General features: G+C 42.5%; 1 protein-coding gene across 1 annotated transcript in view; it reads right to left on the bottom strand.

Annotated features, from left to right (window-relative positions):
• Positions 1-10,453: 10,453 nt before the first annotated feature.
• ACTR3 (actin related protein 3) overlaps positions 10,454-15,282 on the bottom strand; it is a 31,353-nt gene continuing 26,524 nt past the window's right edge. Inside the window, exons 9-12 of the mRNA XM_075028879.1 lie at positions 14,431-14,523; positions 13,833-13,958; positions 11,768-11,851; positions 10,454-11,365 (exon numbers count right to left, since the gene is read on the bottom strand). Of these exons, the coding sequence (XP_074884980.1) occupies positions 11,270-11,365; positions 11,768-11,851; positions 13,833-13,958; positions 14,431-14,523 (399 nt within the window). The 3' untranslated portion in view covers positions 10,454-11,269. The remainder of the gene's footprint in view (positions 11,366-11,767; positions 11,852-13,832; positions 13,959-14,430; positions 14,524-15,282) is intronic.

Below are 15,282 nucleotides of genomic sequence, written 5' to 3' on the forward strand. Positions count from 1 at the left end.
AAATTTTCACAATGGAGGAAAATAAATCCTGCATTATAATTAATTCCCCTGAAGTTTTCGAACTATAAAACAATAAAATAATTTTTCCTCGGGGAAAAGAGAGCAAAAAAAGAAGCAAAGTGACTTTCATTACTTTTTCGCTTTAGCTGCCCTAGCAGAAGGCAGGGGTGACGCTTACAAGGAGCCCCGGGGGACTCGTGGCAGCCCTACGGCCCACGGTCCTGCTGCAGCAGCAGCACCTCCTCCGTCTAGATCAGGGCTGAATCCGCTGGGAGCAGCCAGCACTGCCCACCAGAGAGAGAAAAATCCTGCAGCTATAATCAGACAGGTGCAAGTGTTTTCTGCCAACAGCATTTCAGATTTCCAGTATGTTTTGAATGAAACTTTTAACAGCAATTTTTTTTTCCAGTGAATATTCCCTCAGTTTTTATTTAAGCTACTCCAACTCGCTTAAGTGATTTCCTAACACTAACCTGTCCTGAAGTCCAAGAATTACATGAAAATTAATGAATTGTTACTTGGCTACGCATTTAAAAAAATTAAATTCCACTCCAAAGGACCAACATCCTGCGTACATAGCAGAAAGCATGTCTCTGGTCAGGAAAGCTGGCATGTCTCTGGCAGGAAAGCTGGGATGGTCTGAGGAGTGAGCAAGTAAATCTGCCCCTTCTTGCCAGGCTGGCCCTGAGCACCCAGCTGCATCGATCTGCAGGATTCAGCCCCGTGCAACTTCTTAATCTTGCTCTGACTGCTGGGGGGGGCCAAACAGATTTCTCATTTAAAGGATACTTAACCTTTTGGGTGAAAGCCAGGGGTCCAAGCTGCACACGGGGGCTGTGGCTGGGAAAACCGTGGAAAGCCCAGCTGCCAGCGCTGGAGCCGTGCAGCTGGGTGGCTGTCGATTCAAATTCCATTTCACTGCATACCAATCTCTCTACCTACACAAGCCCTAGGTATATTTTTTATCTGTCCTTCTAACACCCCCTTTTACATGTTTAAACTTTCAGAGCATTGGAAAATACTGTGACATTTGGTTTCTCTGTCTTTTAAAGAGTGGAAAAGCCTCCGCTGCATTTCTCGTTAAGGTTGGACTGGGTCACAGCATGTGATCTCTGACAGCCACTACCTGCAGAAAGTATTTAAATAGCCCTGCTGTTCAGCAGGATTTTCAGCCGGGATAGGAGGTGGGGAGCGGACGTGACAGGGAACATTGCATACAGCCAGTGTGCCTGGCCGGTGACTGTGGCCTGGACCTCACCACAACCGACACAGAGCCCCCTGGTCCTCAGCACTGTCTCCAGTTTCTTAGCCCGGTGCTCAGCTCTGATGCCATTGCCACAGCAAATCCACCCTGCTCATTAAGGGACTGACGGGCATACAGGAAAAAGAAAAAAAAAAAAGGAAAACACAGAAAAAGGCATTTGCAGAGTGCTACAAAATGAGACATTGAACCCACAGGTTGTAGAGCATCGTCTCCTATCATCCCTTCGATCATTAATTTTGACCTATTTAGCTCTGTAGGGCAAAGATGATAAATGAGAAAGCCTTTCCCTAGGTACTACAGAAGAAGGAGAGGGAGCGAGGGAATGTAGGTATTTAACAGGCGGTACTTGTGCCATCAGAGAGCTGCCGTTACTGCAGTTTCCCAATGCATGAGCTCAGTTGTTTTTGCCAGTGCAGCACGTCCGTGCAGCGAGGAGCTGAATTACCAAGTGACTGAGTCCACCAGAGAAACCCCTGTGGGCACCCAGAACCACCAGTATCACCCGGGGAAACGCAGGGGCTGCAGCTTTGTCGGCACCACGTCCCTGCAGCTCCCGTTTGCCCACTCCGTAACCCACCTTCAGCCCCTCCAGCTCAGCTCCCGAGGCGTCAGGCACTCTCACCCTAACCGTGGAGACGGGCCCCCGTTTGGCTCACATTGACAGATTTCAGCAACTTCCAGGGTTCTGCAGCGAGCTGTGTCCTGCAGAAGGCGAAAGGGGAGCTGAAGGACAATCGATTGCATGCAATGGCACAGATGTAGCAAAATCATACCCCACCTCAAGGTGCTTCAAAGCTGAGGGAAGGTGTATTTTCCAGTTTTGAACCTTGCTGTCAGCATGCACGGTTTGGCAAATAAGCCACGTTTGACATTTTGTAAGTCAGATGAGTTAATGGAGGTGAGAGAGGAGCAGAAGGTTTTCAGGTCATGACTTTAATAAAATCAAAGTGCATTAGGCAATAATTAGAGGAGGAGTTCTAAAAATACTCAGAGGTCTATTAAAGGCGAGAGGCGCACACGGCTGCTGCCCAGCCCCAGCCCAGGACCACTTCCAGGGCGTCTGCTGAGGCTGACCACCGTAACTACACCCAAACAGCCTGGTTATGGCTCAGCTCCCAAAAGAGGGCTGCAGGGTGAAGACTGTTTTGGCACATGGCTCCTTAATGCCGCATTTCTTGCTGAGCAAGTCCTCATGTATTTTTTGTAGACCTCTGACCCTCCCTTGCGACTCCAGTGCCTTTGCTCCAAGTTGGCTCCCAGGCTTGTGTGACCGCAGCCGGGCAAGCTCAGCTGCGCGGGGGCCACCAGCACCGGCTCCCCCCCACCGTGTCTCCTCCCTGCACCCACCAGGAGCGTGACGTTTAGCTGTGGCTTTGCAGCAGCTATGGCAGCAAGAGCCTAGAACAGATTCAAAAGCGATGGGCAGGGAGATACCTCCCCATCCCACTCATGACGCCCTTTCCAGCAAAAACAACTGAGCTGGCTTAGGCTGGCACAGTTTGGACGTATTTACGCCGCACAATGCTGTTTGCATTTGGGGAGGCTCAGCCCCATCCCCGATGCCCACCCGCCCCAGGGTTTGAGCATCCCACCCTGCCTGCGGGATGAGCGTGCAGGCAGGCGGGCTGGTGCTTCCCAGTCCACGGGAGGTTCTCTGCAGCCTACGCAAAACTGAGAAGCCTCACAGCTGCCCCAGAACACTTCTCAGGCATTCAGAGAAGATATTTAGTCAGAAACAGAACAAAAGTAGAAATTACAGGTTCCCCACCATCACTCGTCAACCTGAATTAAGAAGCATAAGGTCAGGATCTGGGCTGGGGGCTGCGCTGGGGTTGGATGCTGGCAGGACATTTGATCGAGCACCAGAAAAACCTTCCTGATGAAAACATCATGCTGATGGTAAATGTCTGCAAAAACATTCCTCTTTTACAAACCAGCTCTCAGGTAAAACCACATTTTGCTCAGAAACGCCTGACGAGCTATACTGACAATGTTGCTGTGACATCCATGCAGCAAGTATCATCACATTAGGGTAATATTATCATTATCTACACTTTGTGGATGACAAGTACAACATGCTAATGGCACCTAGTTACAACAAATCTCTATCAAGACTCTGACAGAGCAGAGCTCTGCCTGGCTTTATCTCTGCTTGTGGGTGGATCAGGTCTTACAAGACTTTGGCACTGCCCACAGCATCCGCAGGCTGTCTCCCGTGCACTCCCTATGACCAGGTACGAGAAAGGTTGAATTAATTCAGATGTGAATTGCAATAAGAGCACAAAAACTTCCTCATAGTTGTTTCCTGAAGTGGCTTCGTGTACTGCATGTGACATCTCCCCACACATTGATTCTCCTCCAATGCATCCCTGACATTCCCTGCGCTGAGGGACTCGGTCCGGCTCAGCATCCATAGGTGATCTCACACCACTTCTGTTGACTGGAGCATTGTGCAGGTGTCTGAGCACCCACATCTGCAGGGAGACGCTGATTTTTTGGCTCCAGATAGGAAGGCAAGGCTCTAATCTTCCTCACTTTGATGTGACTAGAAGGTGTCAGCCTTTCCATGAAGGTTTGCCATCAGATGCTTTCAGTTAGATGCTTTTTTCAAGGCAGGTTGTGCCAAAGGGTTTTCCAGGCTGCAGCGATGCAGGATTTCTTGTGGGAAAGTGCCATCCCGTGGCTAAGTGTGAAACCCTGCCTGCATCGTGCCTGCAAACTCACGCCAGGCAAAGCTTCCTCAGACACCTATAATATAACTAGTAAATACATACTTAAGCGCAGCCATGCTGCAGTAAGGCCAATTGCCCACCTCCCACCCCCACAGCGTTTCAGCAGCAAATCTGCGTTATAAGAGTCTTGCACCTTACTTATTTTCTGGCTTCCTTGGGAGTTTTACTCGATGCTTTGTATTTGTCATCTGTTAGTTAGTATTCTTTGGGGCACAACTTTTGTTATTTTCACCATTAACAGGGTCTGGCTAAATCCCAGAGTTTGGAAGTTGGAGAAAACAATAAAACCAAACCAAAACTAAACACCACCTTGCCGAATGGAGGGCTTCAGGGATTTTCATCTCAGACCAGAGCCGCTGCCGACAGACTCCTTGCCACACCATGGGCAGTAGCAGCCAGCCTCAGGGTTCTGCCGCTAGGCAGGGATGGGGAGAATTCTGATATGCCTGCCCAGATACGCAAAGCTAGACACATTTTTGCCTTCCCAACTCAAGACAATTTAGAAACTACTCCTCCCCTTGGCACCCAGCACAGCTCAGGAAATACCTCATCTTCAGAAGAGCTGGACTGTCATCGCCTCGAATCACTAAATTTTAGATATCAGTACATCAAAAATACCTCTCATAAGACACGACACCTCTACGCTGCTGCAGAGTACTGAGCCCACATCTACAGGATTTCCATCTGAAAGGAGATCAAGAGAACATCTTAAACTGACCTCCATGTTTATTTAAACCTTGAAGCTACCTACGCTTGGAACATTTCAACAGGTAAAATGCACTAAACCACAAGAACAACGAACAGCACAGACACACCAGGATTCGGCAAAGCCTCTGCCTGAGGCTGCCAGGACTCACTAAACCACCAAATTTCCAGCAACGCTTTACAGCAGAGAGAGCCAGCATCCAATATATGTGACCAAAAGAAGGTGGAGGTTAGCCGGGAGGGCGCAGGGATGGGAGCCGAGGCTGATGTCCCAGCAGCAGATGCAGGTAGGGCTGCAGAGCTGCTCCTGCCATCCATGCATTTCACGCCTCAAGCAGAATGGCAGCAGCGGTGAATGCAGTACCTGTGGGGTGTTACTGCTCTTGCACTCCCAAGTTTTTAAATTCTGCCTTGTGGGGGGCTTTGGGTCCCTGAGGATCTGCCCAGGTTCATCCGTCGCCACGGGCAGTGCCAAGCCGATCCCCCCCAAAGGCAGCAAGCAGAGCAGGGAGCCACTCACCCCAGGCAGCCGGGGAAGGGCAGAAGGAACAGCCGGTCCTCTGGTTCACTGGTGAAAAGGGATTAAGCACCCAATTCAAAATCAAGGGAGATGCAAGCCTGGACTCCATAATCGTGAGGTGTAAGCTGTCTCCCAGGATTAGTCACCCAAACAGCAGGACCAGGGAGAAAACTTACCATATAGCTTGGTAGCCAGGGCATTTAGCTAGGAAGGAAAGATGCATTTAAGCCCCTGCTCCAGTTAACGTTTATTTATAAAATTCGGAACAATTTCAACAAGATCTTAAAGATTTGTCCTGGATGCCCACTAAGCAGGGCATCTTCCAGGCTTCGGAAAAGTGAAAATGGCTTCTTCTGTGCTGGTCTGCCTTTCAAACAATACACCTTTCCTGATCTTTTAATTCATGAAAAGAAGAAGAAAAAAAAAAAAACCCTCACACAACTTTTCTTTTCTCAAGCATATCAGTGTTACATGTTCTATATCAAGCCCATCTTCAGTTGCTATAAACTCATTATTGTATTGTCTGGGTCTCTCTCCAGCATTAAATGCATTTGCACTAAAAACCCTGCAAGTTTGGGGACAAAACCTGCAGCCACTCTGCACGTTACTGTGGATAAGAGCCGACGAGGTGGCTTTCCAAACCACTGGGGTGAAACAGAAAACCCAGGAAACATCTTCAACCTCCATCCAAAACATAATTCACAGGTCTCCCTCTAGTCCAGCTTCAGGAAAAATACAGGAAGGTGTTTGCCAGTTGGAGTAACATCACTTATGAAAGATATCTATGAAAGACATTGGAGTAATGCACAATACAATTACCAGAAAATTTATATCATCTATACAATATGGGAAAAAGCAGCTAGGGTAGCAAGAGCAAAATTCCAGAAATTGCCACCTATCCGCTGGTATGGGCATTCACAAGAGAGCAGTACGCCCAAACACAGGGCATCGGTCCTTGTGCAGGTGAGGCACACCTACAGCTAGCACAGGTTGGGCTGTGCCCTGCCTTTGGTAATCAAGTTTTTGAAAAAATTTTAAGAGGCAAAAGTGACATCTGCAGTGTCCACATAGGAGCTGGGCAGCTCTGTGCTGTTTAGAAGAGGAAACTCAAAGGCTTATACTAGAACAGGGAGGGTGACTGGCACGTGGAGCCAATTTTTCCAGCACTTGATTCTGCAGGGGAAAATAACAAAAAAATGAATTAAGTGACAATAACAACTCGTGTATTTCTCTTAACTTTACTGCCACAAAAGTTTCGCAAAAAAATTTTCATCCTACACAAAAAATGACATGGTTATCAGGCAGCAAACAAACAGCACTATCCCACCAGCTGGCAGCAGGAGCACACGCGGCTCAGCATGCCCAGCAGTTGCCTGTGGTCAGCCTTTCAATAACTCATTCATCCCAACAGTACCTTAATGTTTGGCCATAAATGTTTTCACAAAATGAAGAGATGAGCTTAAACTGAGTTGGCAGTGACCTTTGATTTACTCTAAGTTCAGCTGCATGAAAATACAAGCTTTTAAGCATGCAGGGCCAATTAAACCCAGAGTCCTACTTTGTTTAGCAGAATAAAATCAAACTCCTGGAGATCAGAAAAGCAAGCCAAGTTCAGGCCGGCCAGTCTGCAACTTTTTAGTGCTCCTTGCAATTTTCTGTGCAGAAACAGCACTGCTTCGGGTCACCCAGCAGTCACCAGGACAATGAAAGTACGAGTCTCCTTTATGCTGCTTCGTAACATCAGTCCCATTAAATCCTCCATTACACAATAAGCATAGTGACTGTGTGGCACATTTAATGATTAAGAAGAAACACCAACATAGATTTTTTTACCACCTCATGTTTCTCCACGTGTTTTGGATGCTTCCAGCTTAGTCACCCACCATGTCCCACAGCCACAGCTCTGCCCTGGCTGCACCCGGTATCCATCTCCAGCCAGGTTGTCCATTTGTGCTTCTTTATCAAAGAAACATGGAGAGACTAGGTAAAGAATTTTGTGTATTCTTGGGATGTTAATTACCAACACAACAGGATTTGGAAACAAAGACATTTAAAAAAAAGTTAAATGTGTACATGGGTGCAAATTGTAATTGCCTTCTTTATGTTATCTCCCCAATGACGAGCCTTAGAAGAAAAAATATCATTTAACACTAACCTCTTATTTTTCCTTTTTTGTTGTTGTTGTTTGATTTTGGTTTTTTTTTTAAACACTTGCCTTTGCAATTAACCTCTTGGATGCTTTAAACCCAACCCAGCACAGAACAACAACGGGAGGTACAAGTTTAAGGAGAGCAAAGGGTTTTTCTGAAATTGCCTTTTATTCACATCGTACGGGGTCTTACATGAGCCCTGAGATGACCTGCCCACAGGCTGCTAAGCCCCTCCACCAGCAACGGCACCTCAGATTCAGAGCTGGTGTTACAGGTGCAGAACACCAATGTGAACCATTCCCAAAGAGTTACTCCCAGCATACAAGACTGTAATTGAGTATTATATCTGGTATATTTAAGTATTGATGACTCCCTGTTCAGTCCAAGTCATAAATTTTTAGTTCCCTAACACATCAAAAATCAGCCATGGCTGTATACCTCCTCCAAAATGATCTCTACAGCATAAAAATATAGAAAACACATTCCAAAAAAACTCCCACTTACTTCATTCTAGGAGAAGCTTAACAACATTTTAAATTACAGCTACAATAAAATGACTGTTGTGTAAGGGTACAGGTACTTTTCCGTCCTTTCTTTTCTACACAAATGACTAATAGAAGTTTAAAGCAACTTTCTTGGAGCCACAGGAAGATGAACACTTATTGGAACATTTAAGTATAATGGAAGACTAAGCTCCTAGATCCCTGATTTTGTAATTAATGTGCAGGTAGCTAGATAAAATTGTACATGTCTCACCTGTGCAAGTCAAGCAACATATGGGCTGCTCTGCAGCACTTAGGGCACACACACCAACTCTTCTGAGAGCTGAGGCCCATCAGTGAGACAACACACCTTCTCTTCAGAGCATGAGATTTCCAGTTCTGTACACAGGATCGAGAGTTTGGTACAGAAGGTGCCTAAAACCACACTGTCCTGGGCTGCTTAGCTATTTTTATTCAGTTTTGGCAGCAGGGATCCCTCAACCTAGAAAGAGCAGCTCCTGGCCTTACTCCCGAACATACTGAATTCATGACAAAAACCCGAAGTAGTGCCTACGATTCCCCCACTGAATACAGCTGGAATGCAAAACCCATCTTATTTTACACTTGGCAGCAACTCCTGCTCTCAGTCTGACAGCTTTCACGCTCAAATGTCAACTCTTCCCCCCATTAAAGAGCTCATATAAGAGCTGGCTTGTTTCCTTGACATACCAACTATTTGCTAACCCAGTTATGACTGTGCCAGATACACACAGTCCAGCTCTAGAGGGGTCCCCGCTGCTAGACAGTGCCTATTTCTATAAAACACCAACCTAACAGACCTGCCTGAAGCAGCAAGCCCGTCGGACACCGTCCCCTCCTTGTGCAGCCCATTTTCTTCCTATTCTCCCTCCCTGCTCCTGCAAGAGCCCAGCTGCTGAAACAGCACAGGAGAATTGCCTGTCTCCCCTTGTTACCCACCATACCCAAGAGCAGCCAAATTGTATTTGTGGACACCATCCCTCTAATCCAGACAGCTGTTTGCAGAGCAGATCCACCCAGCACCCAAGCCCAGGGCATCTCAACAATTTAAAGGATCTGTAAGAAACCAGATTTGCTTAGAAAGCCTCCCTTGGAGTGCCTCTCAGAGCCTCCCCAAATCATCCGCGACCACTCACTCAGCGCCTGCACCCCAGCTCCCATCCCTCGGGCTCCTTGCACATAACTGAATTCTGCTGGTGCCTTTTCACTGACTGCCTCAGCCCCTCCAAGATGCAGCAGCAGAGGCCTGAACGTGACAGCAAAACAAAATGGGGGAAAAACACATCCAAATCAGGGTTCCAAAAGATCCACAAGCCAGAGCTATGATTACATCTAGGTCTAGCTGCAGTACAACCTTCAGCTAATACACACCAGCCCTGTCCTTCAGCTAAGAGTGCATCTCCGTACCTATACATTCTGTTCATCTTTGCACATAATTCTAGAGATCTACATATAGCTGTGTGGGACAGGAACCGGTATTCACTCCATTTCTTTACATTTCCTCACTATGCTTTGTATCTATGTATCAGGAATTTTTGAGTTTTTCAAGTGAATTTTTAAGACTCTACCTCCTAGAGGGGAAAAACATAACCTTGTCTTATCTTCAGGCCATTGCAGTGTATCAAGAAATCCAGTCACTAGAGCACAATACAGTTGCAGAACCAGAGGACTGTTGGAAAAGCGCAGCTTAAGTTAACTTCTTTATTTTACACATATTTGCCTATCAGTCTTTCTTACCACATGAATCAGTCAGCAGTTATGACTCAAAAAGTCACTATTTGAAAAACTCTAAAAAACTGTATCCTTGATAGGGAGATGTTAATAATACAGTTTTGTAATACAACTATTTAACATTTTCTTGTTTGCACTAAGATTCTATTTGATTCCAGCATGTGAAGTTTTATAATGCTTGATGTAAAAATACCTTCCCATATTTATCCTTGTTTTGGAGTCTCATTTATCACGCTTTGAAGCAACTAGAAGCTCTGGCAATTGATAAACTTGTCTGAAAAAAATGTGAGGCATCTTTACAACTCAGTAGAAACCCAGAGATCTCCCTCTTGTGGTCTTCTATGTAAACAACCTTAACTACATTTGTGAGTTCAGAAGTGTCTAAGAAGTTTTCTTTCACCAAATATTAACAGAAATTGTAAGTAATTCCACTCAATAGATGAAGCATTCTTCCTAGAAAGAATGAGAAAGAGATTGTTTTCACTTTATTTTTATCTACATGGTATTTTCTTGCAGAAAAACCAGAGATTTAAAACGCAGTGCTGTCCCCTGTATACCACCACTTGAAAGAAAGTATGTGGGGGGGAAGTTACAGAAAAAAGTAGATGAACAAACCTAACAATGGAGGAGATGTTAGGTTTATATAGGTAAGTGCTATCTAGATGAACATATAAACTGCAGTTCTAAAATGCTCACACTTCAGCTTACACAATGCACATAATGATCTCTACCTTACAGACCAATCTTACTCTTCAAAAACCACAGCGGATATGTAGGAACCCATGCTCACAATTTCCCATGTAATGAGATTAACAAGTCTGACACAAACATAAAAAGAAATTTTGTGCCTTTATTGGAATGGTGTTAGGCTTTAAATACACCAATTTTGATAACCTGATTATTTGGTTTAATTAGAAATGACACTACAGAACTGCAATACTGGTCCAACAGTCTTGTCTTTACTTTTTTTTTTTTAAAGCAAGAGATAGTATGAAAATGCACCAAGTAATCAGAAAGCACTAGCAGGCATCGGTTAATCCAAGATACTAGCTTCTTAGTTCCAAAAGCACTCGCATTGTATGGAACCCAGGATTTAGACTGGTCATGATTTGCAAGAACTAGTTGCATGAGTCATGACTTTTTTTTTTTTTTAATTTACTTTCAAGTTGGTCACTGGTAAATTTTTTACCTCAAATATTACAGTTTCTTTAATTCATATTTTTCCTCAAAGTATAAAAAAGTATGAAATATAAACAAGCTCCTGCATTGCACCCATGAAAGGGTACAACGGAAGCATTAGAGAGCTGACTATCTACACACCATCAAATCCCATCAAATCTTGGATAATTCATTAATATACAAAATATCAGGGCACAGAAAGAACTAAAATCCACTTTTTTGTTTTGTTACGCACAGGTTCAAATAATCAATCTAAAGAAAAAACGTGATCATTTTGGCTTTCCACTACATCCGCATGTTGAGACACTTATTAAAATAATCCTGCTTAATTGTGTTTGGTCTTTTTCTTATTGTCAAGTCATGTTTGTTATCTTAATACCAGCCATCAGACAAACAAGTAATCAGAAAGACTCCTACTCCTCCTCCTCCTCCCCACCTCCCTATCCCTGACCCCTCCAAGGTCAGTTTTAGGACATGACTCCGAACACAGGGTTGTGACGACAGATGCTAGGACCAATCTCTTCATAATCTTTTTTGGTATGGCATACTTGGTAGAATTCAGGCTGTAAAGGGAAGGGGAAAAAAAATTAGTCAAGAGTACTACACCTTATTTTAACAATATTAACATTTATGTAGCAAGTGGAAAAAAACAAATACAGATAACTTGGAAATCCTGAAATTAACATTACATCACACATGGCTAAACACCAATGCAAACAGTGTATTTTGCCACAAAACTAAAATGCACTGTTTAACAACTCAAATCTGTAATTCAGCTCTCATTTGCTCTTTCAAATCTTTAAAGTCTAATGCAAAAACTTCAAAGGGGGCAGGAAGGGTATATTTCCTACTTGAGGCTTATCAGAAACCCCCCAACTACATTTAATATGAAGTGAAGCAGAGATGAGAACTCCAAAAGCATAGGCAGAATGACTAAAACATGCTCAGCTTTATAGCTAACTTACTGTGGAAGCCAGCATTGATCCTCCAAACCAAACAGCATATCTTTGCATATGGTGTGTAATGACTTGTACATCAATGGGCTTAGGCTATAAAAGGAAAAAGAGGAACACATTAAGTCACTTTTGCTAGTAAAAATTAGATCTTTTAAAAAAGGAGCATATATTCCAAGCTTGCTTTTCACAAATTAGTATTTTCTTAAATGCTAGGTATGTAAATTCACAATTATAGCATCAGATTTTCTCTTGTACAGCCCAGACCAAGAAATAGCTCTTGCTTATACATCGCCAGTTACCTACTTTATCAGACATTAAGAGATACTTGCATTCACACCAATTTTCTCCCAAGAGCTCCACTACAGTGTTCCTCTCCAATTATCCACATTCTATTTTCTGCTGAATTTGACGGACTGTTTGTTTATGCAGTTGTAAGAATAGATCCATACTACTTAGCCCTTGCAAAAAAAGCACTTTAGAAAGCTAATTTTTAAGTTTCATATCATTATTTTAATAAAGCATCAGTTGCAGATTGAAAGTTTATCTAGGACCAACACAGAGTCATGCTTTTCAAAACTACAACACTCATTCCAGTTAGCCCCTTTCCCTCCATATCCACACAAACCTTCATTCCTTACTTGTGCTTATCAAAAATGGCAGCATATGTAACAGTTTCAGAAATAATTTGTTTGTTCCAGTACAACCTGCTGAAATCTGAACAATTTGAAACAGTATTTAAACGTCTTTTTTAATACATTTGCAAAATTCAAGCCAGTGATTACTTGCAATGCCTAGTATTCTGAACAAGGAAAAATCGCATCAGATTTCCTTATTCATACCCCGCTTCCTTACTCAGTGGTAAAAGTCTAGTAAGGAGAACTGAGAATAAACTAGGTTACCTCTACCAGAGAGCTGTATATAACTGAAATTTCAGTGTTGTTTACATGGCATGTTATGAAGCTAAACTGGGGGTTTTAAGGATTGTTTGAGCTCATCTAGCTAGATCACTACTAAAAAAAAAATAAATGAGGGAAATCACTTCAATCTTGCCTTAAAAGGAAAAAACCACAAAATTTTTATCTCTGCTGGTATCTTTTATGTATGCAGAGTCAACAGAAAAAACACAAAAGTTAGATCAGAGGACAAACGTGGAAAGAACATAAATTAAGGATCACACAGTTTAGTGAAAATATGAAGTCATTTCATAGAATCATAGGATAATTTAGGTGGGAAGGCACCTCAGAATGTGTCTGGTTCAGCCTCCTGCTCAAAGCAGAATCAGCTACAAGGTCAGAGGAAGTTACTCAGAGTTTTATCCAGCTGAATCTCAAAAACCTCCAAGGACAGAGACTACACAACCTCTCTGGGCAGTCTGTTCCAATGCCTGATTATCCCTACAGTGATAAAGTTTTTCATTTTATCCAAGCTGGACCTCTTTTGTTTCAATTTATACCTTTTTGCCTCTCATGCACCCACCACTCAACACTGTCAAGGGCCTGGTCCCGCTTTCTCCACAATCTTCCCACATATACCGAGGGGCTGCTATTAGGACTCCCAAAGCCTTCTCTTCTCTAAACAAGCCAGTTCCCTCAGCCTTTCTTCACAGGGCAAGTGCTCCAGTCCTCTGACTACCCTGGTGGCTTGACAATGAGCTTGCTCCATCTCTCTTATTAAGTTCAAAAGACTGAGGACAATGATTTGCAACTAAGCAATAAGCACTAAGCACAAAAAAAGCTGGGGAGTGACCAACTGCTTTTACATAACAGGTCTAAGTCCCATCCTTTCATTAGGTGAGACTGATTCAGTTCAATAATAAGGGACAGGCAGCACAAGTGCATACCTGGGGAAATAGTACTGTAGCTTCCTACAACGAAAGGATTATATAAATATTTTCCAATACCAGTCTATATTTCTCTAAAACATACAAATCTCTGAAAAGCTTCCTTAAGAACCTTAAATGAAAATAAAGACATTTCAACAAACAAGAACATCATTGCAAAATCTTATTTTTGCATTTTTCAGGTAACAAGGGAGAGAAAGATGCTTGTTAAATGCATTAGCTACAAGAACTAACCTTCAGTCTGCCACCACTAAGTTCTTCACTAAGTTTCAGTCGGGCATCAACAGTCCTTTTCAAGTCTCGCTGTAAACGGCGACCAAAGTCCCTGAACATGGTTGAGCCTCCAGAGAGGACAATATTCTGTTTTGAGTAACAAAACTTATTAACCACTTCTGAAAACACAAGTCTTCAACTTTACCCAGTTCTTAAATTCTAAACATAGTTTTTAAAACTACAGTTAGCAGGCATGCTTTTACTTTGTTTTAAATTATCTAACACTTCAGCATGACAGAATACGAATTCACAAAGAGGTTGTCACATTAAAATTGGCTGTGCTTTAAAATCCATTTATACCTACATACATCTCACTTTCTGTAATCAGATTTATGTTTCCGTTACTTCTTTTTCTTTTAAATAAGAGTTTGAGTAATGAAACATCACATTCTGAAAAAGTGTAAGTGAACAACATAAAGCCTTCTGCATATTGGACTTATTTCTAGAAAAATGGTTAATTTGGGGTTTGGTTTTTTTAAATAGAGTTTCAAATACATATTTCAATAAAAAACACAATCTTTCTGAAACAAGTATTAAAAAAATCATTATAGCTACTGACCTTATACAGAGGACGTCTAACATCAATGGGACAATTCTGAATAACTTCATCTACTACTTCTGAGATTGGTTGCGTAAAGTCGGGGTTAGCAAACTACAATCAAGAATAAAATCAAGACAAGTCAACATGTAGGACCATGTATTGCAAAAGAAAGGGGGCAGAGAGAAAAAGGGAATGGAAAGAACCATCCTATTATACTAGAGACATCATGAAAACTAATAATAGAAATACTTATGTTAGCTATTTTTGCTGCCATTTATAAAAGATTTTAAAGAATAATAAACCTAAAGTATCTCTTTAGGTTTTATATAAGCTCTATAAGCTGTTCTCTTAGATAGTTTTTGTTAGCTGTAATAGGTCAAAGAATATACGCCCTTCTCAGATGCTGAGCACCAAGGCAAAACAGTGTAACATGAAAAAACACTGCAACAGAAGAATGTATAGGGATTTGGGGCAGGAAGAAGGGGAGAAAGAAAAAAAAAAAAAAAAAAAGGCTTTATTCCCTTTTAATTTTTCCCAACACTGGAAGAGAGACTGAGGGTATATAGGCAAGAAGACAGAATATTTAGAAACTTGACTTTTCAACAGACAGGTAAGAAAACAGGGTACAATATGGTGAGACCTGGATATTCTATTAAAAATTGCAAGATGAAAATATGGGGTTAGTAATCCATTTACTTTAAAAATTTAAAATATAGTGCTTTGTTTAGGTATCAACCTGAATTTGTGTAAAGATTACTAGCAATCAAGGATCAAAACCACATTGACTTACAACAATAGCTGATATCTATTTACAAATAAGGAGAAATATAAGTCAGGATAACCACTTCTTTACAAGTTTGTAAATATTTA

This window comes from Buteo buteo, chromosome 5, assembly GCF_964188355.1.
Source record: "Buteo buteo chromosome 5, bButBut1.hap1.1, whole genome shotgun sequence".
In the NCBI taxonomy this organism is placed as follows: Eukaryota; Metazoa; Chordata; class Aves; order Accipitriformes; family Accipitridae; genus Buteo; species Buteo buteo.